Raw genomic sequence first — 25,733 nt, 5'->3', positions numbered from 1 at the left:
CACTCCCTCCCTTAGTGCATGGTAAACCAAGAAAAAAATCCCATAGAAATATCTTCCCATGATGTACTAGGAATTGATAAAGGCATATAAAGTCCATTGGAGTATAAACATGACTTAGCTTTGCAGCAAATCTCACAACGGAACACATAGCGCTTGACGTCCCGCCTCATCCTCGGCCAAAAGAAATGGCCAATCAACACACTCTCAGTTTTCTTAGCTCCAAAATGTCTCATGGGACCACCAGCATTAGCCTTTTGCAAAAGCAACAAACGAACATAACAATCTGGGATGCACAATTTTTTAGCTCGAAACAAAATCCTTCATGCAAGTGAAACTTTTTTCAACCTTTTGCCTCACTGCACTTGGATTATGGTTAAACAAATATGGGTCTTTGACATACAATTCTTTGATACTTAGTAACCCAAGATTTTTAGTAGCAAGTTGTGAGAGTAAAATATGGCGCCTAGACAAAGCATTGGCAACAACATTATCCTTTTATTTCTTGGACTTGACAATATAGGAAAAGAATTATATGAAATCACTTTATTTGGCACGTCTACGATTCAATTTTAGTTAACCCCTAAGGTGCTTGAAAGACTCATGGTCGGAGTGTATCACACATTCTGTAGCCAAAAATAATATTGCCATGCTTCCAAACATCTCACAAGTGCATATAATTCTTTGTCATAAACAAAATAATTTTGAGTTGGACAAGTTAGCTTCTCGCTGAATTATGCAATAGGCCTACCTTCTTGCATGAGTACTCCTCTGATACCAATATCACTTGCATCACATTCAATATCAAAAGCCTTACCAAAGTTGGGCAGTGCAAGCAATGGTGCGGATGTTAACTTATCTTTCAGCCCTTGCAAGACATTTCTTGTGTGTTTTCTGTTGGGAAACATAGTAGAAAAATAATCGTGCCTACGATCACCCAAGATCAATAAGAAGATGTATTACGGGTTGGTATCACAGTCGTTACCATCACCGAGTTGCAACGGAAGAAGAACGTGTCGGTGTAGATCGTACTTGGAGTCCCTCGAACCGTAGATGAATGATCCCTCATACCGCTCATGAACAGTCACTCGAACTGAAGACTGAAAGCATAGTCTCTCTACTTGGTTGCAAGCATGAAGCCTTGACGATCCGGCAACGCTTCGCCGCCCAGAGCTAATCGTCGCTGGAGAATTAGAGGGATGAGATTAGAACCACACTGGGCTTCTAATTATGAGGACAAGACGATTAATCACGCTCTAATTAGTCAATTAGGACCAACTAAAACATGAACTAGAAGAATTAGAGGAGGCTCCAAAATTTGTGTATTAATTATGGCCAAAACCTCTAGTATATATAGGTTGGAGGGGAGAAGGAGGGGCGCCACAAGGAGGAAAGGAGTCCTCCCTCCTTGGCTGGCCAAGAGGAGTGGGATTCCCCATCCAATTCAGCCTCCCCTCCCTCCTTTCCATGCAGTGAAAACAATAATAATCCAACACATGAAAAGTAAAAAATAAATAAATAATGGTACAAGGATTAATTTTACACATGCTACTACAAAACCAAGAACACATGAATATGTCTCACACATGTGGGGTCAGGTGTCCAGTGTGAGATAAAACTTCAAGGATCTTTCGTGGCTGATTCGAGGTATTTCAACAGCACACGGATACAGAAGATCCAACTAGAGAAAAAGTTGATTCTTAATAGGGACGTATCAGGAGTAGCCCCGTAGATCATAGCCAGGAACTCATGCATGCACTAGCTTGTAAGACTAGTCACAATGGGTAATAACTTAGACTAGTAATATGCATATGTTACTAGTCTATGTTACTACCTCTATAGTGGGAGTAACATATGTGTGGTGTCATGCAACACTTCATTTATTAGGTTGTAGACTCATCTTTATGTTACCACATGTCTCTCTTTTCTCATTAATTACTCGTCATCACCTATGTTACTCCCACTGTGAATAGTCTAATGGTACTGCTTAATCTGCTAGCCCATCACACATTTCGAGATTTAGAGCTACGAACCAACACACCAGATAACGCGACCCCTATGCATATGCTTGAGTGGCCATTAACAGCGCCTAGACGCTGCACACCAACTTAGCAATTTTTAGGCAGGCCAAGGTGCGACGTTGGCCAGACGTGTAGCGTCTGAGTCAGGCACTGCACAGTGTAGTGTGGCGTCTAGCTGTCGGACACTATACAAAAGGGTCAGTTATATGAAGAAAAATTCACCAACAAATCAGTTTGTGAATTCTTTTCATTTACAGGTCAAATTTATTGTTTTTGCCTCAACTAACCAGAGGTCTTCCCAAACGTTCTCTGTCCATTACCGATTATGTACATTGCTACAAATTCTGCAAGAGAACTTTCAAGGGCCCATGCATAAAGTGGGGCTGGTTAGGTATAAGAGGAATCTGAGATAAAGTCCCTTTTCTTAACACTTCACCCATGTCGGATTTTACCATAAACCATCTTCATTTCCAAGTTTCTAGCCAAGGTGGTGTTATTTAGCCCCATGGTTTCTTTGCCAAAGTAGCCTTTTACGAGGAAAAAGATCCACCATTTTCCTTTCGGTAGCTCATGTTGGGAATCGTAGCATAATTTTAAAATTTTCCTACGTTCACCAAGATGCATCTATGGAGTATACTAGCAAAGAGGGGAAGGGAGTGCATCTACATACCCTTGTAGATCGTGAGCGGAAGCGTTCCAATGAACGTGGATGACGGAGTCGTACTCGCCGTGATCCAAATCACCGATGACCGAGTGCCGAACGGACGGCACCTCCGCGTTCAACACACGTACGGTGCAGCGACGTCTCCTCCTTCTTGATCCAGCAAGGGGGAAGGAGAGGTTGATGGAGATCCAGCAGCACGACGGCGTGGTGGTGGATGTAGCGGGTCTCGGCAGGGCTTCGTTAAGCTTCTGCGAGAGAGAGAGAGGTGTTGCAGGGGAGGAGGGAGGCGCCCAAGGCTGTAGGTTGCTGCCCTCCCTCCCCCCCCTTTATATAGGCCCCCTGGGGGGGGCGCCGGCCCTGGAGATCAGATCCAAAGGGGGGGGCGGCCAAGTGGGGGGGAAGGGGTGCCTTGCCCCCCAAGGCAAGGGGGAAGCTCCCCTCCCTAGGGTTCCCAACCCTAGGCGCATGGGGGGAGGCCCAAGGGGCGCCCCAGCCCACTAAGGGCTTAGTGGGCTGGTTCCCTTCCACTTTCAGCCCTCCGGGATAGGTGGCCCCACCCGGTGGACCCCCGGGACCCTTCCGGTGGTCCCGGTATAATACCGGTAACCCCCGAAACTTTCCCGGTGGCCGAAACTTGACTTCCTATATATAATTCTTCACCTCCGGACCATTCCGGAACCTCTCGTGATGTCCGGGATCTCATCCGGGACTCCGAACAACTTTCGGGTTTTCGCATACATATATCTCTACAACCCTAGCGTCACCGAACCTTAAGTGTGTAGACCCTACGGGTTCGGGAGACATGCAGACATGACCGAGACGCCTCTCCGGTCAATAACCAACAGCGGGATCTGGATACCCATGTTGGCTCCCACATGTTCCACGATGATCTCATCGGATGAACCACGGTGTCGAGGATTCAATCAATCCGTATGCAATTCCCTTTGTCAATCGGTATGTTACTTGCCCGAGATTCGATCGTCGGTATCCCAATACCTTGTTCAGTCTCGTTACCGGCAAGTCTCTTTACTCGTACCACAATGCATGATCCCGTGACTAACGCCTTAGTCACATTGAGCTCATTATGATGATGCATTACCGAGTGGGCTCAGAGATACCTCTCCGTCACACGGAGTGACAAATCCCAGTCTCGATCCGTGCCAACCCAACAGACACTTTCGGAGATACCCGTAATGCACCTTTATAGTCACCCAGTTACGTTGTGACGTTTGGCACACCCAAAGCACTCCTACGGTATCCGGGAGTTGCACGATCTCATGGTCTAAGGAAAAGATACTTGACATTGGAAAAGCTCTAGCAAACGAAACTACACGATCTATTATGCTATGCTTAGGATTGGGTCTTGTCCATCACATCATTCTCCTAATGATGTGATCCCGTTATCAATGACATCCAATGTCCATAGTCAGGAAACCATGACTATCTGTTGATCAACGAGCTAGTCAACTAGAGGCTTACTAGGGACACGTTGTAGTCTATGTATTCACACATGTATTACGATTTCCGGACAATACAATTATAGCATGAATAATAGACTATTATCATGAACAAAGAAATATAATAATAACCATTTATTATTGCCTCTAGGGCATATTTCCAACAGCTCAAACATCGACATTATATAAAAATGAAGTTTTTTTTTCCATGAACACATTAAAGAAGGAAGGGGTAGAAGGCCCTGAGAACACATCCACGCCCTTAGAGCATCTCCAATAGACGGTTCATATGTAAAAATAATCAACTTTTGGAGCTTTGAGAGCAAAAAAGTTGCTCCAACAGATGGTCCATATGTAAAAAAAATTACATCACTGCCTCCTGGAGATGTAAAATTGAAAACTTCGTGATGCAAATTTACATCACGAGATACATCTGATGTAAAACCGCGGCCTTCCGCGAAACGACCAACCGCCAGTTCATTTGCCTTCCTGCTCGCGACCGCCCGCCAGCGACACGCCCCCCTCCCCCGGCTTCCGTCGCCGCCATGGCCGAAGCCGACGACCCCGCCGCCTTCTCCGTCGCCGCCGCAGCTGGTGGGCTGACCCACGTCGCCGCCTCCGCTACCGCCGTAGTGAACTCGCCCTCCGCCTCCGCGTCCATGCCGCCGCCCCGGATTCGCGCCGGCGGTTCTTACGAAGGCGACGAAGGCACGAGGCGGAGGCAAACGGTCGGCGAATCACGGCCGGAACCCGACCGAAAGTGCGGCTTGGCCGGCCAAAATCTCGAAGGCAGCCGCGCGGCTCGGGCCGCCGACTCGCAGCCACGGCCGGCGGCGTCCTCCAGCAGCCAAGGAGCCATTCCTCCACCTCCACCGCCGCCACCGCCGGCCGAGGAGGAAGATGTGGCCACGCCAACGGCCACCGCTGGCCGAGGAAGATACTTCACCGCTTCACAACGTCGATAAAGAAGCCGGTGATGATGATGATCGTACCATGGTTCACAACGCCGGTGGTGTTGATGACCCGCATGAATGATATTCATGTGCATTTTAATTTATAGGCCGAAAAACTTTGATTGGGACGTTGCACTTTTGATAGAAGGATTTGAAACTATGATGATGATGATGCACTTTTGTTAGGATTTGAACTATGATGATGATGCACTTTATTTCAATTTTAAGTGATATTTGAATGCAAAACCGTGGTTGTACAGTGGCTGAACAGCAGCCGCCGGCTGGTTTTACATCTTTGTTTTGAACCATCTGTTGGAGTTGCTCTTTTACATCTTCATTTTGGACCATCCATTGGAGTTGAGCCTTTTTCAGAGATGTAAAAAGCACTTTTTGATGCTTCAAGTTTGTACATCACCGGTTTGAAGCACCAAAATATACGTCATCTATTGGAGATGCTCTTAGTTGTTAGCCTAAATGCTCGACCATGATACACATTATAAACAACCAAAACCAAATACCTAACCACTCGATACAAGGGCTGTCAAGATGGAAAACCCTCGAGCCCCAGCCACAGGAGAGGTGAGAAAGTTGAGGCCTTGTTGCATCATGCCGTTAGTTGGTCACCTGATCTGCTCTACCAATCATCAAACGACATGTCTTCAAGTCGGGGCAACAGAGCTTGAAGAACAAAACGCCTCAAGAGGCTGAACCAAAATTGTCTTGCAAATACACAACCGGTGAGGATGTGATCAATTGTCTCATCAATCTGGTCACGATGGGGGCAACCATCTGGATGTGGCAAACCCCTACACGCATGACGGTATGCGGTCCAACATCTTTTGTGCATCACCAACCAAAGAAGAAGCGGCATTGATCTGGCTCCCAACTTCTCCAAACGTGCTCCCAATTGCCTGAAACGAACAGAGCCTTTGAAGAAGCTGAAGAAGCTTCATAGGCTGATTTTGCTACTGCCGTGAAACAGAAATGCTCAGTGACAAATATTTGGGTCTGCCTTCAAATATGGGTATGGACAAAAGTGATTGTTTTCAGTTCTTAATAGATCGAATCGTTATGAAAATCAGTGGTTGGAAGGAAAAGCTGCTATCAGCAGGAGGAAAGGAAATCCTTCTCAAATCGGTTGTACAAGCTATCCCAACTTATGCAATGTCCGTCTTTAAAATTCCTAAAAAAATATGCAAAGGAATCATTGACGCGATGTCGCATTTTTGGTGGGGTGACGAAGACAATCAGAAGAGAATGCATTGGATGGCATGGTGGAAGATGTGTGTACCAAAAGACCAAGGAGGAATGGGTTTTCAGGACATACATTGTTTTAATTTGGCCTTATTAGCCAAACAAGCGTGGCGCCTGCTTGATAATCCCGATTCTCTATATGCCACCATTTTGAGAGCTAAATATTTTCCGGACGGAGATTTAATGAATGCGAGTCTTAAAAAAGGATCTTCGTTCACTTGGCAAAGCATTATGGCGGGAGTGGATTCTCTAAAAAATAGTTATATTTGGAGAGTTGGAAATGGACAAAATATAGATATTTGAAGAGATGCATGGATCGCGAATGGGGCCAATAGGAAAATTATCACTCCTAGAAGAGGGCAGCTTCTAACAAAAGTTGCTGATCTTATAGATCCAATCAACAATTGTTGGGATGAAGATTTGGTAAGACAAACGCTGTGGCCAATTGATGTCCAGAGGGTGCTTGCGATCCCCCTCCCCACGTATAACATGTCGGATTTCATAGTTTGGAGTTTTACAAAGAATGGACTGTTCACGGTTCGTTCTGCTTATCTGGAGGAATGGAAAAAGCAACATGGGAGGAAATTGCAACATTCTAATGGCATGGGAGGAATAAATGTCAATACTATTTGGAGAAACATTTGGAAATTATCTTGTCCAGCAAAAGTGAAGATTTTTATTTGGCGTACCTTACACGGAACCCTCCCGTGTCGTGTTACACTTGCTAATAGACATATGAAAGTTTCGTCCACCTGCCCATCATGTTCGAACGGGCCTGAAGATACTAAACACTTGTTATTTATGTGTCAAAAGGCAAAAGAGGCGTGGGAGAAGCTGGGATTGCACGAAGCCATTAAAAAAGCTTGTGTGGTCGATCGTGCGGGAGAGGCAGTACTCGAATTTTTACTTCTTATGCCAGGACACGAGCTATCTACAGTGGGCATACAGAATGTTCGCGAACTGGTCGCTATAACAACCTGGTATTTATGGTGGAAAAGACGTTCGCTAGTCCATCAGGGGAAGACCCAAGATGCATACCAAATTTCGATGGGAGCACGTGCTATAACAATAAACTATGTTATTGCCCAATCCTCCGGGGCAACGAAGAGAACAAAGGGATGGACGAGACCCCCTCTAGGTTTTATGAAATTAAATGTCGATGCTTCGTTCAATCAAGACATGCTTAGAGGCACAGCGGGAGCTGTACTTAGAGATGATAAAGAAAGATTTATTGTTGGAGGGAATTGGAAGATGGATTGGTGCGCAAATGTTTTAACAGCGGAAGCCATGGCACTACGTTTTGGCATATTACTTGCATAAAAGGCGGGAAGCAACCGACTTGTTGTTAACTCCGACAATTTGGAAGTAATTGACACAATGAAGAATGGAGGACATACAGCGGGAGCGGCGGCGGCTGTGTTTGATGATTGTTATTTTATGGCTTGTGATTTTTCGTTAGTTAGATTTGAACATTGTAACAGGGAGGCAAATAAAGTAGCTCATGAAATTGCTAGAGTAGCTAAATTTTCTGAGACAAGGGATTGGTTTGAGGAACCTATGAGTGATATTGTAAATTTTCTTATAGATGATGTAACCATTATTACTAATAAATAAAAGGATGTTTCATTTCAAAAAAGAAAAAGAAATGCGGCAGCAATGATTAACTTCCACTCCGGACTGCTGCAGCAGAACCTCTGATAAAAGGTCCCAGAGGTCCAAGAATTCAGCAAAAATTCTGGCCGAGAACGTTTCTTAGGCATGATGTAAGAAGAAACAATTTCCCCCTGGATGTCATAACATTTTCTGGCCAAGTGTCTAATTTTACTTGAACCTTCTCTTCAGTAGGTTTCCAGCCGTTATTGCAAGTCTGCTCCGATGTATAAGAATGCCTACTTCAAAAATAGCTAAGTGATGTTCAATATTATTTTGAGCTTCACCAAAACAGCATACTTCGCTTTTGTGGAAATTTATTTATACTAGACAGATGTTCAAAAATGCAAGGCAAGATTTCATGATTCCTAACACTCTCAACATTAGCTTCAAACGAGATAATAGTGTCATCAGTGTATTGCAATATTGTCAACCCCCTGAGCCAAATTTGTCGCTACCCTGTCAAACTAGACTGCTACAATACCGTTTGCAAATAGGGTTCTACTATTATAGAAAAAAGCACATGTAAATTCCAATCGATGTGGCAATGTCATAAATTGTCTAGATGTAGATGAATTCATCCATGTCGGTCATCTCTAAGGTAAGCAATATAGAATGTAAGTGGTCATGACAAAACCTCAACCGTCTCTGGTAAATTCAAATCCAGCCTGAGAATGGATTGAAGCAACAAAGGAAACAGGGATTTCATTCTCAACATTATCTGTTTCAAGGCGTTCATCTAAGAATCTCAGAAATCTACACAAGACAGAGAGACAATGCTCAGCCCTAAGGATATTTCCAGTTATAGCCTCCTTTAGAGATTAATCAGGCAAGGTTGGAATTGCAAGCCAATCATCTGATACTATAAAACAAAAAAAAAGGAGAAAATACCTCTTCCCATCGAAACCAGGATGATGATTCGAGACTAGCTAATTCATCGAAACGAGTACAACATCATGTTCTCTATATGAATGTTGCGGTTAAAATTTGATAAAAGTAAACTAGAATTGTAATAACAATGTGTACTACATTATAGCGAAAGCACTACTATATAATGATTCATACAATAATGATGGATGTATTTTGATTGATGTCAGACAGGGCTAACTGCCCATTCTTTTGGGAAAGATGCACACAGAAAGAAATTTCACAGGTAGTACATGTTTTCTTTGAATGAATAGAAAATTGTAGATATAAGCATATTATTCATGGGGATGGAGATGCGGAGCACCCCTTGGACATTAACATCAACCCACCAACCACCCCTCGAGCTCCAAGTGGTCCAACGACAAGGGCTCGTGCACGCGCCATCGAAACCGAGGTGACTTCATTCCTACTTGAGCTTCCTACACATATGAGACATTGATGAGGAACACTAGATGAGAAGAAAGAAAACACATGCCAGATCTGTTTGGCTACTTCTAGATGCTTCCACTCTAGTGTAGTATTTCTTTCCTTTTCTTTTCTATCCTACCTACTGTTTTCTAGAGTCTTCTAGTTGTGAGTAGCTATGAGTAGAATGGTGAAACTTACATAATGTTTTCTAGAGTATTCCAGCTATAAGTAGAAGTATGTGAAGGCTTCCCAAAGCCCTATAAATAGAGGTCCTCGCCTCTACTTTGGAGGCAGACTATGTACTCCTACCTATAATAGAACTTGTCGTTCTTATCTAAGATCTTGGAGTAGATCTTGTGCCCTAGGAGTTCTGGATTGAACTCTTGCTGCCCTATCAACCTACATTCGCCTCTAGAGCGATATCTAGCGCAGCACGTTGAAGCTGTTCCTTCAACACTTGTGCTGTACACATTGTAGCAGCAAGGTGGAGTTGCTCCTCCACAAACTTTGTGCTGCTTCAGGTGGTATCAGAGCCTCGTTGAACCATACTAGTTCTTGTTGTCCTCTTCGAGAGTAAGTTGCAGCAAGCAATGGAGCAATTGGAGAAAAGGATGGATGCTGCGGAACAACAAATCAAAGAGCTGCATGAAGATCTTAATCGGAGATTTGGTCAGCTGGTTGAGATGATAAGAAAGGGTGTCCCCCCTACTACCAATGAAGGAGATTCATCTAAAGAAGAGGAAGATGTTCATCAAGGAAGAAGGAGAGGTAATCTTGGAGCAAGACCGCCACGACAACATGTTGTTCAACGTGCTTCAAGAAGGCCAATTTATGTTGAAGCTTCTGAAGGTGAAGAATATGATGATGCCCTTGAAGAAGCAGATCTCTACGCATATCGGAGAGTACCCAACCCTACATATGCAAGAGATACATACAAGGTGAAAGCTGAGATCCCAACTTTTAATGGAAATGTTGACATTGAAGGGTGCCTGGATTGGTTATATGAAGTGGAGACTTTCTTTGAGGTCATGGAGGTTCCGGAAGATCGTAGAGTTCCTTTGGTCGCATACAAACTGAAAGGAGGAGCCGGTGCATGGTGGCATCGCGTTCAAGAGGAGCGCAGGCTCAGAGGAGAACCTCGTGTTAGAACTTGGCGACAAATGAAAGGCCTCTTGAAAGGGAGATTTTTGCCCGCTGATTATGACCAGATCCTATTTATCCAATTTCAAAATTGTGCTCAAGGAAATAGAACTGTTTCAGATTACACGGAGGAGTTTCTAAGGCTACAAGTGAGGTGCAACCTTGCTGAAACTGAAGAGCAACAAGTTGCAAGGTACATCAATGGTCTCAATGATGCTATTCAAGATCGATTGATGATGCAACAAATCTGGTCCGTTGATCAAGCACAAGCTCTAGCCTTAAAGGCCGAGAGGTTTGTGAGGATGAGAAAGACAACTAAGGCTCCATATCCTCCATATCCTCATACCGAAGGCTCATCTAGGAGCCAACCTAATAGAGTGGAAGAAAAGACCACTCCACCAAAGACAAAACAGCCCATCCCGAAGCAAACTAGAGGCAAGGGTAAGGCAAATGAAGGCCCAAAGTGCTATAAATGTGGTAAAGAGGGACACATATCCAGCGGCTGCCCACTAAGGAAATTTGTTAACACGACTATCCATGATGGTGAAAGCGATGAGGAAGAATACGAATCTGAAGATGTAGACGGACAAGAGGTTTGTCAAGAAGAAGGTGAAGAGGTGGTATGTGTGATCCAGCGTGTCCTATGTTCCACACCACAACTCGATGACACACAACGGAAGAAAATATTTGAGAGCAAATGCACGGTGAATGGCAAGGTATGCAAACTAGTGATTGATAGTTGCAGCTGCGAGAATCTTATCTCCCAGAAGTTGGTGGACCATTTAAAGCTTGAAACCCATGATCATCCAAATCCCTACACTATTGGATGGATCAAGAAAGGAGTGAATATGAGGATCACCAAACAATGCAACCTGCCACTTTCTTTGGGTAAGCATTATCGCTCAAATGTGTTGTGTGATGTGGTTGACATGGATGCCAGCCATGTTCTTCTTGGGAGGCCTTGGCAATTTGATGTGGATACTACACACAAGGGCAAGGAAAATTCTTACTCTTTCATTTGGAACAAGAGAAGGATCATTATCTTACCAAACAAACCCGAAGGTAATACCTCTAAGGAGGAGGGGAAAACTATGTTAACTATCTCCCATACCTCTCATGAGTTTATGGAAGACTTGAAGGAGGCAGATTTGTGTGCTGCACTTGTTGTAAAGGGAGAAGAGCACCTGACTGTTGAAATTCCAGCAAAGGTACGTGGTTTATTGGCAGAATTTCAGAACATACTTGGGGAGCCACATGGCTTGCCACCGATGAGAGGAATTCAACATAGAATTGACTTAATTCCGGGAGCAAGTCTTCCTAATCTTCCACACTATCGAATGAGCCCAAAGGAGCATGGTATATTGAAGGAGAAAGTGGAGGAATTGTTGCAAAAGGGGCACATTCGAGAAAGTATTAGCCCATGTGCTGTACCAGCCCTACTCGCGCCAAAGAAAGATGGATCTTGGCGCATGTGTACGGACAGTAGAGCCGTTAACAAGATCACCGTAAGGTATAGATTCCCTATTCCCCGTCTGGATGATATGTTGGATCAGCTTAGTGGAGCAAGAGTGTTCACAAAGCTAGATTTAAGAAGTGGATATCATCAAATCCGTATAAGACCCGGGGATGAATGGAAGACCGCCTTCAAGACAAAGGAAGGGTTGTTTGAATGGCTAGTCATGCCATTTGGACTCTCAAATGCACCAAGTACCTTTATGCACTTAATGAATCAAGTCCTTAGACCCTTCTTATCCCACTTTGTTGTGGTCTATTTCGATGACATCTTGATCTATAGCAAGGATGAGGATGAACACTTTGATCACATTCGGAAGGTGCTAGAAGTACTAAGGGAAAATGAGCTCTACGTCAACTTGAAGAAATGTGTTTTCCTGCAAACACAACTTCTTTTCCTAGGATTCGTCATAACATGTGACGGCATTCGTGTTGATGATTCTAAGGTTGAAGCAATCCGAGAATGGCCAACTCCTAAGACCATTTCTGAGGTAAGAAGCTTTCATGGCCTTGCAACTTTCTATAGGCGATTTGTTAAGAATTTCAGCACTATCATGGCACCAATTACCGAGTGTTTGAAGAAAGGAAAGTTCCAATGGGCAGAAGCAGCTGAAGCTAGCTTCAATGAGATTAAACAAAAGCTATCACAAGCTCCTGTCTTGGTACTACCTGATTTCAACAAGACTTTTGAGTTGGAGTGTGATGCAAGTGGAGTAGGCATTGGAGCTGTCCTATCTCAAGAAAGGAAGCCCATTGCTTTCTTTAGTGAGAAGTTAAGTGAAGCTAGACAGAAATGGAGTACCTATCAGCAAGAATTATACGCCGTTTTCAGAGCGTTGAAAACTTGGGAAGTCTATTTGCTGCCTAAAGAGTTCATTGTTTATAGCGACCATCAATCCTTGAAGCATTTTAGAAATCAAAAGCATGTTGACCGCATGCTAGCAAGATGGGCAGCATATCTTGAGAGGTTTAACTATCTCATCGTGCATAAATCTGGAATAACTAACAGAGTGGCCGATGCTTTGAGTCGTCGTGCATGCCTCTTGACTTCTTTTGAAGCTGAACTTCCGGGCATGGGTCAAATAAAGGAGTTGTATGAGGGTGACGAAGACTTTGGCCATGTTTGGGTAAAGCACGCAAGGGGCCAACCATTAGGTGATGACTATTTGATGCAAGATGGATATCTCTTCAAAAATGATCGTTTGTGCATTCCAAGAAGTTCTCTACGTGACAAGCTGGTTAGAGAGCTCCATTCAAGTGATCTTAGTGGCCATGTTGGACGGGACAAGACTATCGCTAACCTGGAAGCTCGCTACTTTTGGCCACAACTAAAGAGAGATGCTGGAAAGTTCGTTCAACGGTGCCCCGTATGTCAGACCTGCAAAGGCCAAGTCCAGAACACAGGGTTATACATGCCTTTGCCTGTTCCTGTTGCTCCATGGGAGGACATTTCTATGGACTTCGTCTTGGGCTTGCCAAGAACAAGACGAGGAAGTGATGCTGTATTTGTGGTCGTGGATAGATTCTCTAAGATGGCTCATTTCATCCCATGCCGCAAGACAACGGATGCTCATCATGTGGCAAACCTATTCTTTCGAGAAGTGGTCAGACTTCATGGAGTTCCAAGGTCCATTGTCTCAGACCGTGATAGCAAGTTTCTTGCTGCATTTTGGCTCACTTTGTGGAAGCAATTCAACACTGAATTGAAATTTTCTAGCACTGCTCATCCACAAACAGATGGACAAACGGAAGTGGTGAACAAGTTTTTGGGTAATCTGATCCGTTGCATTTGTGGAGAAAGAAAGGGGCAATGGGATTTGGCTTTATCTCTTGCAGAGTTCTCCTACAATAACTCCAAGCATAGATCCACAGGAAGGAGCCCTTTTTCCATTGTCTACACTAAAGTTCCAACACATGTGGTGGACCTGGTGAAGCTGCCATCAAGGGGAAACTCAAAATCAGCATTGTCCTTTGCTGATAATTACACCGAGTTATTTGAAGAGATTCGCGGCGCTTTGGAAGCACAAAATCAGAAATATAAACAACTTGCTGATTGCAAAAAGAGGCCAAAATCATTCCAAGTCGGTGATAAGGTGATGGTCTACCTCCGAAAAGAGAGGCTGCCTTTAGGTGTTAAAGGGAAACTTAGGCAGCGAAGGTATGGGCCCTTCTCTATCATGAGGAAGATAAATGATAATGCTTATGTGATAGATCTTCCAAGTGACATGGGTATCTCCAACACTTTCAATGTTGCGGACTTGACTCTCTACCATCCAGAAGAAGCGCTCTATGAAGATAACTCGAGGGCGAGTTCCAAACAACCAGGGGAGAATGATGAGGAACACTAGATGAGAAGAAAGAAAACACATGCCAGATCTGTTTGGCTACTTCTAGATGCTTCCACTCTAGTGTAGTATTTCTTTCCTTTTCTTTTCTATCCTACCTACTGTTTTCTAGAGTCTTCTAGTTGTGAGTAGCTATGAGTAGAATGGTGAAACTTACATAATGTTTTCTAGAGTATTCCAGCTATAAGTAGAAGTATGTGAAGGCTTCCCAAAGCCCTATAAATAGAGGTCCTCGCCTCTACTTTGGAGGCAGACTATGTACCCCTACCTATAATAGAACTTGTTGTTCTTATCTAAGATCTTGGAGTAGATCTTGTGCCCTAGGAGTTATGGATTGAACTCTTGCTGCCCTATCAACCTACATTCGCCTCTAGAGCGATATCTAGCGCAGCACGTTGAAGCTGTTCCTTCAACACTTGTGCTGTACACATTGTAGCAGCAAGGTGGAGTTGCTCCTCCACAAACTTTGTGCTGCTTCAGACATGGCCACTACCTCAAGCCGAAATGCCATGTATGCTTAGGTACGACAGGGTCGAGCACGAACATATGAAGAACGAGGCCCAAGACATAAATGAGAAGAACGGATGTGGAGAAGAAGAAAATAATACCTGCAAGGGAAGCACTTCAGTCAACAGCAGCCAAGTCGGACAATCCGACTTACTGTCCAACTTGGCATCCGACTTAACGAGGCTCTCTGGATAGAAGTCAGAGATCCTCATCCGGCCTTCTGGTGGTTTTTGAGGAACACGGTGGGTATCCCACGAAGATTACATAAAAATCTTGAGAAGAGTTACAAAAAGTGTATGCTCTGCTTTGTGTCAGAGAACTAACCTTTCAAAGACTTGGAGTCCCCAGTGGATATATCTCAAATGATGGCAGTGTAGCAGCAAAAGTAGAGCTGTCTTTCCCCAAAGGCAAAATTACCGCTTGGGTTAAGTTTGCGAGCTACAGAGGCCCCAGTGGAACTTGCAACAAGGAAGCTACCACCATACAGACTCTTTATCTGTATAAGAATAAATCTGGCTTAGGAGTGTTGACACGTGGATTTGGATCAGTGCCACAGGAAATTAGTCTTGGAACTCCATGTCTGCCATTTCTGACTTTGCAGACTACAGTAAATGGTCGTACAACGGGAATTATATCAGACATCTAGGGGGTTTTAACATTCCATTTCTAAGCTACCATATGAGTCGTCTAAGAGCTATTTCGAGATTACTATTATATATAGATCTAGATTTAGTTGACCAAACCAAAGTTTGTATAATTTCCTAAGCTGTCCTTTTATTCTCTGCAGGCCTGCCTGAACATCCAGAGTTGTACAGTTTCACTGTCAGATGAGGGATTCTGAAAAGGTTTATGCCCTGGCGGCACCAAAACACTTGTCATTGAAGCAGACTGCTCTCAATGAGTTCGACTCGGCTAAGAGTTCCAGCACTATAAATCTACTCCTCAAAAATTAAACCCAAGCTATGATGTTTTAAGGTAACAGTTACAATTGTGTAGCCGGTCCCAAGACAGGAGGGAGGAGGGACCAACCATGTGTACATAGAGACTAATGTCTTGTGTTGTCGTCCATTTTCTAGTCAAAATGAATAAATGTGCAAGAGAAACTGGGAAATTACATGTTCTGTTGACAAACAAAGACCTGCAAACTCAAGTCTTCAGCCCCAGCTGCATATAAAGTGAGTACTGGTGCAAGCTCATTTCAGTCGATGGTCATACACACCATTTGAGCATTCTTTAATGGTCTCTTTCTAAAGCTATATGTTCTCCAAAATTTTCTGGATCTTTTCTGGTCAGTGGCTCTTGGTCTAGTGCTCTTGGGAAGTTAGGTTCTTGGAGTTTCTTATGCTTAGAATGTTCTTTTGGACCATCCTTGGTTCTGCTGTCAACTCATCATTCATCTAGCAACTCAGTTACTGATCCTAGAAAAAGGAACTCAATCATTTCATGTGATGACAAAATAAAGAAACGCCCATTTCTGGTGAAAAATAAGGAAGCACCAATTTCTGAGCAATCAAATAATTTTAGACCATACAATGAACCTATAAGAAGTTATATTTACCTGGTGTAAGAGTACATGGGAAGAGTGAACATTGCAAACAACCACACCGTTGTTGCAGAGGCACTTTGTTTGCTGTAATAACCACCTCCTGAATGTACATGTATGAGAGTAGAGGAAGTACAGCAGCTCTGCTCTTTTAACTGCCAGTGGTACAATTTGTGCTGATGTGGTGCTGTACAATGCCAATGATTCCAGAGCATAGCCAGTTTGTGTGCGCTGGTAGAGCTCTGAACCACTGAAAGAGTCATGAACAATTCATTCCAATGCATAGTGATAGTCACTATGTTGCTGCATTTACCCAACTGCGACCAGGTGTTTTCTTCAATGTTCCGTGTTTAATCTTTGCCCTCACTTGTTCAACAATATTCCACCTACCAGAAGAGGCGTGTAGGTTAGATACCGAGACAAGATTTGATGAGCTCTCTTCTTCCAATCTAAGAAGAGACCTGCAAGCCAAATCTTGAGTTTCTTTGTTACTGTGAATAACAGAGGCATCCAGAAGTGCTCCCCATACACTAGGGCCTGGCTCTATGCTCATTGACTTTATGAAGTCCAAGGCATGGTCAATCAACCCAGAACGCCCCAGTAAATCAACTACGCAAGCAGACATCTCCTCGGTTGGATGGACTTTGTGATCCTTCACCAGGGAGTTGTATATCTCGAGTCCCTTCAACACCATTCCTGCCCTGCAGCACGCGGAAAGCACGCCCAGACCAACTATGCTGTCTGGCTTAACCCCAGAAGCATGCATCTGATCAAACAAGGCAACTGCTTCCGTACCCATACCATGAAGGCCATAACCAAGCACCATTGAACCCCATGAGATGACATCTTTGTGCCAAGTACCATCATCGAAAATGCGCCTTGCATGACGCAAGGCTCCGCCCTTTGCATACATATCAACCAAAGCATTGTTGAGGGACACCTCCCCGTATAGCCCCATCCTCACGGCGAAACCATGCACTTGCTTACCCTCTGCTAAGCCCATGAGGCCCTCGACAGCCGAGAGCACACTGATCAACGCGACCCTATTCGGCAGAATACCATCAACCACCCACATTGCCCGGAAAGCCTTCACGGCATCCTCAAACATGCCATTCTCCGCATACCCTCCCACCATGGCGGTCCACGAGACGACATTCCTCTGCTGCATCCTGTCGAAAACCCGGCGCGCAAGGCCTGGCCGGGAGACCCTGCAGTACATGGAGACAAACCCGCTGCTGACGTGGAAATCGCCGTCGCCGCACATCCTGCGCTTGACGGCGAAGCAGTGCAGCTCCCTACCGTCGCGCTCGGACGCGCACGCGGACAGGAGCGCCGAGACCGTGAACCTGTCCGGGCAGAGCCCGTCCGCGATCATGCGGCGCGCCAGGGACCGGAGGTCGGTGCCCGCGGGGGCGTGGGAGATGAGCGTGTTGTAGGTGGAGGCGGTGCGGGCGGGCATTTCGTCGAACAGGCGGAGCGCCGTGCCGGAGGCGGGGGTGCGGTGGGGCGAGCGGAGGTAGAGGAGCAGGATGGAGTTGGTGAGGACGGGGTCGGCGTGCAGGTGGCCCAGCCGGAGCGAGAAGGCGTGGAGGGAGGCGGCGGCGTGGGAGCGGGGGCGGGAGGGGTGGAGGGGGAGGAAGGAGGAGGCGAGGGAGGAGAGCGTGAAGGCGTCCGGGCGGCGGGCGCGGAGGAGGAGGAGGCGGCGGAAGAGGTGGAGCGGGAGGTGCGCGTGGGAGGGGTCGGAGGTGGCGAGGCTGGAGAGGAGAGAGTTGAAGACGGGGAGCGGGACGCCGCAGGGGTCCGCGCGGACGGCGGCGAGGCGGGAGATCGTGAACGCCGGGAGTGGCCGCATGGAGCCGCAGCGAGTTTGACTGACGGGCAAACAAATGTGCTAGGCTGCAAAGGGGGGTCTCTAAATTTGTTTGACTCTCTACATCTAAATTTTTTATTTAGATTTAGACCTAAATAAATTCTCATTTGGCTTGCAACTAAATTAATGCAAGTCACTAGGAGAGCATACACTAGATTAATTCTTCCAAAACTTTTTCCATCAAAATGTCTGAATTTCGAACGACCTCCCCAAAGAGCTGATTAGCAAGGCGAAAAGAGGCGACCGCGGCTCCTTTTGTGTTGTGCCGGCAGCGCCGCTGGTTCCCTCTCCCTCCGCCAGCCGCTCCGCCGGCGGGAGGGAGGGGGAACCTCGGATCTGTGTGTAGGTTGCGTTCGCAGTAGGGTTAGGGTTGAGGAAAACGTCGCCAAGGCCGTTGTAGCAGTGTCGCGTCTGGATAAATTTCCTCGGGCTTCGTACACGGTCAGACGGGGCTCTTGCCTCCGTCTAGGAGCCAGCGGGGTTGGGGATCCTCGGGTCATGTTGAGGTCGCGGACTATGGTATCTGGAGGTTGACCGACACTGGCTGGGCTAGTCTTTGAGTGGTTGGTGATTTTGCAAAGATGGAGCTTCTTCCTCCTCTTTGCCGGTATGATCTACGGTTGTTGCTCCTCATTTTTCTTTGTGCTGCTACTGAAGGGATGTCCTGCTTTGCCCAGGTGATTGGCCTGACCACGGAGTCGAAACCGGGTCCTAGTTCTCTTCCATCCAACGGGGCACATATGGCGATACTCAAAGCCACAGATGGCGAAGCCTGGCGCAGGCTTGTTGGATGCATAAGTGTGTCCTTGTCCTTTTGGCACCGGAGCAAAGAAAAGATGTAGCAGTGTGGTGGTGATGATGTTGTGGTTGAAGATGATGTCTTGCTTGGGTCTGGTCACAGATTCTTTTGTGGCACGAGTCTTTCACAAGGTCTTAGTGGGTGCTTGTACGGGTTCAGGACTTTGTACCGTTTGGTGATCTAAATACGAGCATACATTCTGAAAAAAATGTTAGAATTTCTTCTCTGCCCCGCACTATCTCGTGATTATTATGGACTCCGTTTGCATTCACTTGATTAAATCTTCCAAAGTTAGTCCCTAGGAGAGCATGCAGTAAACAGCCTCTATCCAGCACCCCCAACAACAGAAACTTCAACAAACCGCACATTACATGGGATGACATGGCATCACACCATCATCTAGGGAGTAGGAGTTTGTGCACCGGCCCATGATTTGTAAGATGATATTATCCCAGAAATTTTGGATAGAATCAACTTACACGTGTAAAATTTCATTTGTTCGCTATTATGCCTAATGATTTACAAGCATAGCCTACAAAATGAACCAGATGCCAAGATTTCACTATTCTTCAGTGCAGTGAAGAGCAATGGAAAATGCTGAAATTTGACACCCACAAGTTCAGAGCACAACGGCGCACTTTCCAGTAACGGGCACCTTCCAAGCGACAATCCAGCGATGCACCAAACATTTCTTAACTGGGAATTGCTGCAGTTGCTACTGACTCGTGTGCCTGAACCTCTTGAATCATGGATCAGTAATGGCCTGCGGTCATGATATGCCATTCAGGTCATTGCGGTATCTTTGTAATCATCAAGCTACTGTCATGTGAACTTTGTAGTTCTCTGTTTCTTCATAGGATACATCTTCTGAAGATGTCAACCAACATGACCAGTATCCACTGGAAGTCTGGAACAACTTGGTACCAGCAGCTGTTGCATCGCATGTGAAGGAATCATGCAGACCTGGAAGATAACTTTTCTGCTTCTTACCTGCTGCTATTCCTGACCCTTCTTCCCTTGGACTTCTCCTTGAAATCTTCAGGGCCTAACAAATCAGAAGCACTTGAATTCATCTCATCGGTGAGCTTTTGTGCTAGCTCAAACCGCCCAGCTTTTTTCATGTCACTGATCAGTGCACGATAGACATAAATCGAAGGTTGGTGCGACTTCTTCATCTGCTCAAACGCCTCGAGGGCATCAGCAATATGCCCTGCCCTTCCAAAACAATCAATTAGCGCGGTATACGTTCTCAAATCAGGACTGATGCCTCTCTCAAACATCTCTCTTGCAAAGCTTTTGCACAGACCAAATCTTCCAAGCCTACGCAGGCAGTTTATCACCGTATTATACGTCACGGTGTCAGGAGAAATGCCAAGTTCCTCCATCAGCTTCACCTCACAAAGCATTTCGTCCACCCGACCGACCTTTCCTAGCATGTCCAAGACAGTGTTGAACGTGACAACATCCAAGCATCTCTTATCCTTCTTCAGCTCCTCGAAAATGATCAAGCATTTATCGAGGTGCCCGTATCTACCCGTGGCGAAAACAATGCGATTCGCCACCGTGGGGTCTCTGCCATTTGTGATCTCCAATACCTCTCTCACAAACTTGAGTAACAGTTCATTGTCATCTAAACCCCCAATGGCCCTGGCGACACACATGTAGGAAGTCAAGTCGGGAGCAGCTTTGGAGAGCAGCAAGTGTCTGAATACCTTGGCGAAGAGAAGGAAGTCGTCTGCTTCGCACGCTCGCTTCAGCAGCAGATTCAAGGTGCCCAGGCCCAGACTGATCTGCTCGTCGCGCAACCGCCGGAGGATCCCGGCAACCTCTGTAAGGTCCGCCCGGGACAGCGTTGAGCCCCAGTCCCGGTCGAGGGGTTCGGGTCGGGGCTCCAACTCGCTCCCCTGATCCGCCGCTGGATTCTCTGCAGGCGGCGAGCCCGCGAGACGGGAGGAGGACACCGCGGGTGTCGTTGTCGTCGGCCACGCCGCCGCCGCAGCTCGACGGTGTGGTCGGCGGAGTGCGAGGGCGGCTAGGCGGGAAGGAGCGGCGGGGAGGCGGCGTATTAGGGGGAGCATGGGGGCGGCGGGAGCGGACGGAGCAGGTGACGCCGGCGAGTTAGGGCGAAGAGGGGACGAGGCGAGCTACTGCATCCATGGGCCTGTGGACGAGCTGGCTTGGGTTGCTCCGTGTATCAAAGAGACCGAGCTACGCACGGCCCATCATTGTCTACCGCTTGCCAGTGCAGCACTGAGCCACTGGCCAGGGCCAGGTCCATACATTTTTTTTACATTATAAGGAGCAAAAATCCAGAAGAAAAAAATAGGTGTCCAACACAAAACCTTTTACCACTAAAAAAAACACAAAACCTTTTTGTTTTAACAATAACAGAAAATTTCTTTTTTGTAACAAGAGAGGCTTCTCTCCATTCAAAAGAACCATATCTATAATAGAATCAAAATACATCATACATTCTTGTAATGGACTCAAAGAAAAATGAAAACACAAACTTGTCGGCATGTGGAGACCTAAGAGCAGCTCTAGCAAAGTCGCCATATTTGCAGCCTCCATAACGCATATGAAGCGCTCTAGCAACTCTAGCAGAGTACGCATTTGGAGGCTACACAGGTTGTGCACAAACACGGAGTAGCTATAATGCGGCTTTCATATATATTTACAACAATTTGGATCAAAAAATTCAATAATGAAACAAATTATTGCAAAATTCATTAATACAAACATGATAAATAATTTAAAATAATAAATAATCCAAATACAATGAATAATCTGATAAAATAAATTGTTCAAGTAAAAAAAATTAATTTTATACATATTTAAACATTACTATCTCCATCTAGCTGCTGATTATGCTTGGTGATGTTTTCCTTTGGCTGATGAGGGGAGGCTCGGTCTTCAATCTTTCGGTACACATCAAGAAATGCTTGAATGCATCATGTGTGTCCATGAGGTCTAATGATTATGTCAATATCTTCTTAATCAAAGGGGCTTGGCTCATCCCTCTCATTCTTTATGATCATATTATGTAGGATCACACAACACGTCATGATATTTGTCAAGACATCATTGTTCTAGAAACGAGCAGACCATCGAACAATGGAAAACCTTGCTTGCAACACTTCAATGGCCTCTCAGTGTCTTTTCTTTGAGATTTTTGTGCCTTGACAGAATGCTTATGCTTCCCGCTTTTAGGATTAGAAAATTTATTTTAAAATATTGACCAAGATGGATTGGCTAGATAGTAGCCTTGATCATACTGATGGCCATTCATCCTGAGGTTGCAAGGTGGAGAAGTATCACCTGCTAGTCTTGCAAACATATAAGATCTTTGCAGGACATTAATATCAGTGTGAGATTCGGGCAACCCAAAGTAGCAATTTGAGATCCACAAATCTTCGAATGCAATAACTTCCAAAATTATTGTTGGATCCTTGCAAAATCCGATGAATTGGATGCGGCAAGTTGCAAGGTAATTCTTCCACCTCAAGTGCATACAGTCTCCCTAGCATCCCAGACCAACCCTTTGCTTTATGAATAGCGATTAGCCTAGTTGTGTCCTCCACATTGGGTGCTCCCAGATACTGCTCTCCATAAATACTCATAACAGTTTCAGCGGACATTTCCATGCACTTTATGATTGTATCTTCGACTGTCCGAAGATTGTCAGCCCATGAATCTGCATGACATATGTAAATTTGAAGTGTCATGATCACCTTACTAAAACGGGAAAAACCAAGAGATGCCCGACATGTCTGCGTTGCTGGAAGAAAGGTTCATCGGCTTCCATGTCGTCGGCAATTCAAGAGAATAGCCGTTTGGTCATGCGGAAGCATCGTCGACACACGTACAACAAGAAGGTGCAACCTGACACAATCGCAAATGAGATGGTCATGGCCTTGGATTATGCTTCGGGAAAATGTCGCACTATCAACCTACGATCCCGGAGACCCAGACGTTTCCTCTTTGTTCCGGCTAAGGTTATTCATGCAGTAACCATCAATATTGCCCCATCTTCTTCGGTATCCATGATTTCACTCTCAGACTCGGAGCTCGAATCCGATGACGAATCAAAATATTAGCTCCGCCTTTGGATTCATCTAAACATCCTATGTCATCTACATGAGTCTACGAGCCACTAAACTAAATCTACAAGAAAGGGCTGGAAAGTTTCTGTGAGATGAAAAAGTATCTTGGGTCGTGGATGGCCTATCTTCTTCGGTGTCCATGATTTCACTCTCAGACTCGGACCTTAATCCGACAACGAATCATCAAATAAATATTAGCTCTGCCTCTGGATCCATGTAAACATCCTATATCATCTACACACATCTATGAGCCACTAAACTAGATCTACAAGGAAGGGTTGGGAAATTTTTGTGAGATGAAAAAGTATCTTGGGCTGTGGATGGCCTACATCTAAAAGGCAACAATTTTGTGATATGAAAATTTTGCAAGAGGATGGGGATTGGTTACCACTGATTGGTCACCGCCAGCTCCCAAGTCAAAGTTTGGTGGAACACTTTAGGTGCTGATCGCTTTGCTGCCAAAAAATAACACAATAATATGCCTTACTAATGTTTGTTAGCAATAAAGCAATCCCGGCCGAATTGTTTTGGTTGCCAACTTTTCCATACCGGGACATCAAACCAACCAAACCCTTCACCTCTTTGCCTTGCAGTGCTTCTGAGTAAATAAATAATTAAGCAATATTACTGGGCGTAAATGAAACCTGAGCGGTTATGGTGCCAAAGTACCAATCTCTCTCTCTGAAAAAACAGGTGCCAAAGTGCCAATTGGCAAGCAACCTGGTCCAAGGCCGAAACTAGCGCGTAGTGGGGAAGGAAGAAACATCCCTTTCCCCCGTCCGTCCAGGCGCGTCACGCCACATGGCCCTGGCCGCCGCCTCCCCCGTCGACGTCCTCGGCGACGACCTGCTGCAGGAGGTCTTCGTCCTGCTCCCGGGCCCCGCCGACCTCCTCCGCGCCGCGCTCGCCTGCCGGCCCTTCCTCCGCGCCGCCCGCAGCGCCGCCTTCCTCCGCCGCTTCCGCCGCCGCCACCCCTTCACCTGCCCGCTCCTCCTCGGCTGCCACCTCGGCCCCCCTCTCCTGCTCCCCGCTCCTCCCATCGCCGCCACGCGCCGCGTCGCCGAGCGCGGCGACTTCGCCCTCTCCTTCATCCCCCGCCGCGGCCGGCCGGGCGCCGCCGGCGCCAGCACCCCGTGGCAGCTCCTCGACTGCCGCAACGGCCGCCTCCTGCTGCGCAGCAGGTCGTCCCAGGAGCTCGTCGTCGCCGACCCGCTGGCCCGGCGCTGGGTCTCGCTCCCCGCGCTCCCCGGCGACCACCCCGTGGGCTACGGCCTCGTCGCCGACGACGGCGACTACTCGGTGTTCCAGGCCGCCTGCATTTCCCGAGTCGGCGACACCACCGAGTTGCGCGCCTTCCTCCTCTCCTCCGCCGAGCTCCGGTGGGCGGACGTGGGCGGCCTCGCGCAGCAGCCCAATCTCGCGGCCTCCCGGGCGATGCAAGCCAACCAGTCGCTGTACTGGACGCTAGTGGGTGGACAGCACATGCTGGCGCTCAACACGGCGACGACGGAGCTCGTCGTGCTGCCGCTCCCGCCTTTCCTGCGGGAGCTCGGTTTCGACGTCATCGAGAAGGGGGAGGACGTCGCCGGCGGGCTCCATGTGCTCACCATGCGTGGCTTCTGCATCGAGGTTTGGGTCGGCGAGGACGACGGCGCCGGTGGCCTGGCGTGGACGCTGCTGGACAAGTCGGTGAGGTTCCACAGGGCGATTGCAGAGATGATTGGCTCGGAACACTTTTACCATCTCACACTGGATGTCATCGGGGTGGCTGCCGGTGTTGTGTTCTTGCGCAATGGCAGTTGTCTGTTCTGCATTCATCTTGAGACTATGAAGATGACGAAGCTCTCTGAGAACGAGAGTTGCCCGTCTGCGCTGATATATCCTTACACGATAGCGTGGCCGCCAGTGTTCTTGAACCCTACTGAAGAAGGTGCTTGATAAGGTGATACACAGTTACAATATGCTAAATGTCTCCTGTAAGTTTTGATCAACGATGATGTGCTTAACTGCTTATAAAGAAATGTTTAAACCAAACAGTTTAATTAACCTTCTGCCATCCAAAACTTTCTTTGTTTGCTTCGTGGGTGAATTCTTCTGATATGTCTCAATGCCCTGAATTTTCTGCAGGAATGTGAAGCTACATTCAGCTTATGGTGATTAGATTCTGTGGCAGAGCTGATGTTGGAAAAAGGATGTCATTTGATCATCCATATGAATTCTTGAGACATGATAGCCGCAAACTTGCTCTAGTTGTGCTTACAGTTTTAGCTTCATATCATGTAATTAGTTGTGCTTGCAGTCTTAGTTGGTGTGTTATGTTCTGCCACCATTATGTGTATGGTCACTCTATTGCCTGAGATTATAATTTCGGAATATAGTATTTAGCATGCTTTTGTGAATGTTATGCCGGAGCTTTTATGTTGCTTGTATGATCATTATATATCGTGTCAATTTCTGGCTGGGGTTTGGAGTCTGGCTCCTCTGATACTGATGCGCGAATGCTGGATAGTCTTACTTTTCTTCCGATCCATGCTCAATGAAGAAACTGAAGACTGAAGAACTTGGCCTAATGTCATCAAATGT

General features: G+C 46.3%; 3 protein-coding genes across 7 annotated transcripts; 1 reads left to right on the top strand and 2 right to left on the bottom strand.

The window, feature by feature from the left end:
* Positions 1-8,911: 8,911 nt before the first annotated feature.
* On the bottom strand, positions 8,912-18,267 carry LOC123180457 (putative pentatricopeptide repeat-containing protein At3g23330). 5 transcript variants are annotated; one of them, XM_044592507.1, is made up of 5 exons: positions 16,394-18,267; positions 15,951-16,253; positions 15,160-15,331; positions 14,937-15,055; positions 8,912-9,342 (listed from the first exon to the last, which is right to left on the bottom strand). In XM_044592507.1, the coding sequence occupies exon 1, from the start codon at positions 18,228-18,230 to the stop codon at positions 16,674-16,676; it is 1,557 nt and encodes a 518-aa protein (XP_044448442.1). In that variant the 5' UTR covers positions 18,231-18,267; the 3' UTR covers positions 8,912-9,342; positions 14,937-15,055; positions 15,160-15,331; positions 15,951-16,253; positions 16,394-16,673. The 5 variants fall into 5 exon arrangements, with proteins under 5 accessions (XP_044448442.1, XP_044448444.1, XP_044448445.1 ...); XM_044592509.1 differs by having other exon boundaries at positions 14,937-15,052; XM_044592510.1 differs by having other exon boundaries at positions 15,951-16,247.
* Positions 18,268-19,476: 1,209 nt separating this feature from the next.
* LOC123180456 (pentatricopeptide repeat-containing protein At1g11900) lies at positions 19,477-21,223 on the bottom strand. Its single transcript, XM_044592506.1, has one exon. It carries the CDS (start codon positions 21,123-21,125, stop codon positions 20,034-20,036), a length of 1,092 nt encoding a protein of 363 aa, XP_044448441.1. The 5' UTR covers positions 21,126-21,223; the 3' UTR covers positions 19,477-20,033.
* Positions 21,224-23,842: 2,619 nt separating this feature from the next.
* LOC123180455 (uncharacterized) lies at positions 23,843-25,543 on the top strand. Its single transcript, XM_044592505.1, has 2 exons — positions 23,843-25,092; positions 25,278-25,543. Exon 1 carries the CDS (start codon positions 23,952-23,954, stop codon positions 25,086-25,088), a length of 1,137 nt encoding a protein of 378 aa, XP_044448440.1. The 5' UTR covers positions 23,843-23,951; the 3' UTR covers positions 25,089-25,092; positions 25,278-25,543.
* The last annotated feature ends 190 nt before the right edge of the window (positions 25,544-25,733 follow it).

Source organism: Triticum aestivum, chromosome 1D (genome assembly GCF_018294505.1).
Source record: "Triticum aestivum cultivar Chinese Spring chromosome 1D, IWGSC CS RefSeq v2.1, whole genome shotgun sequence".
Lineage (NCBI taxonomy): Eukaryota > Viridiplantae > Streptophyta > Magnoliopsida > Poales > Poaceae > Triticum > Triticum aestivum.
The sequence above is the reverse complement of the archived record's forward strand: the minus strand, read 5'-3'. Positions and strand labels throughout refer to the sequence as shown.

Bases quoted from the DNA above. Each gene is read 5' to 3' on its own strand.
- LOC123180457 (XM_044592507.1), bottom strand. From the start codon at position 18,230: ATGCGGCCACTCCCGGCGTTCACGATCTCCCGCCTCGCCGCCGTCCGC.
- LOC123180456 (XM_044592506.1), bottom strand. From the start codon at position 21,125: ATGCTCCCCCTAATACGCCGCCTCCCCGCCGCTCCTTCCCGCCTAGCC.
- LOC123180455 (XM_044592505.1), top strand. From the start codon at position 23,952: ATGGCCCTGGCCGCCGCCTCCCCCGTCGACGTCCTCGGCGACGACCTG.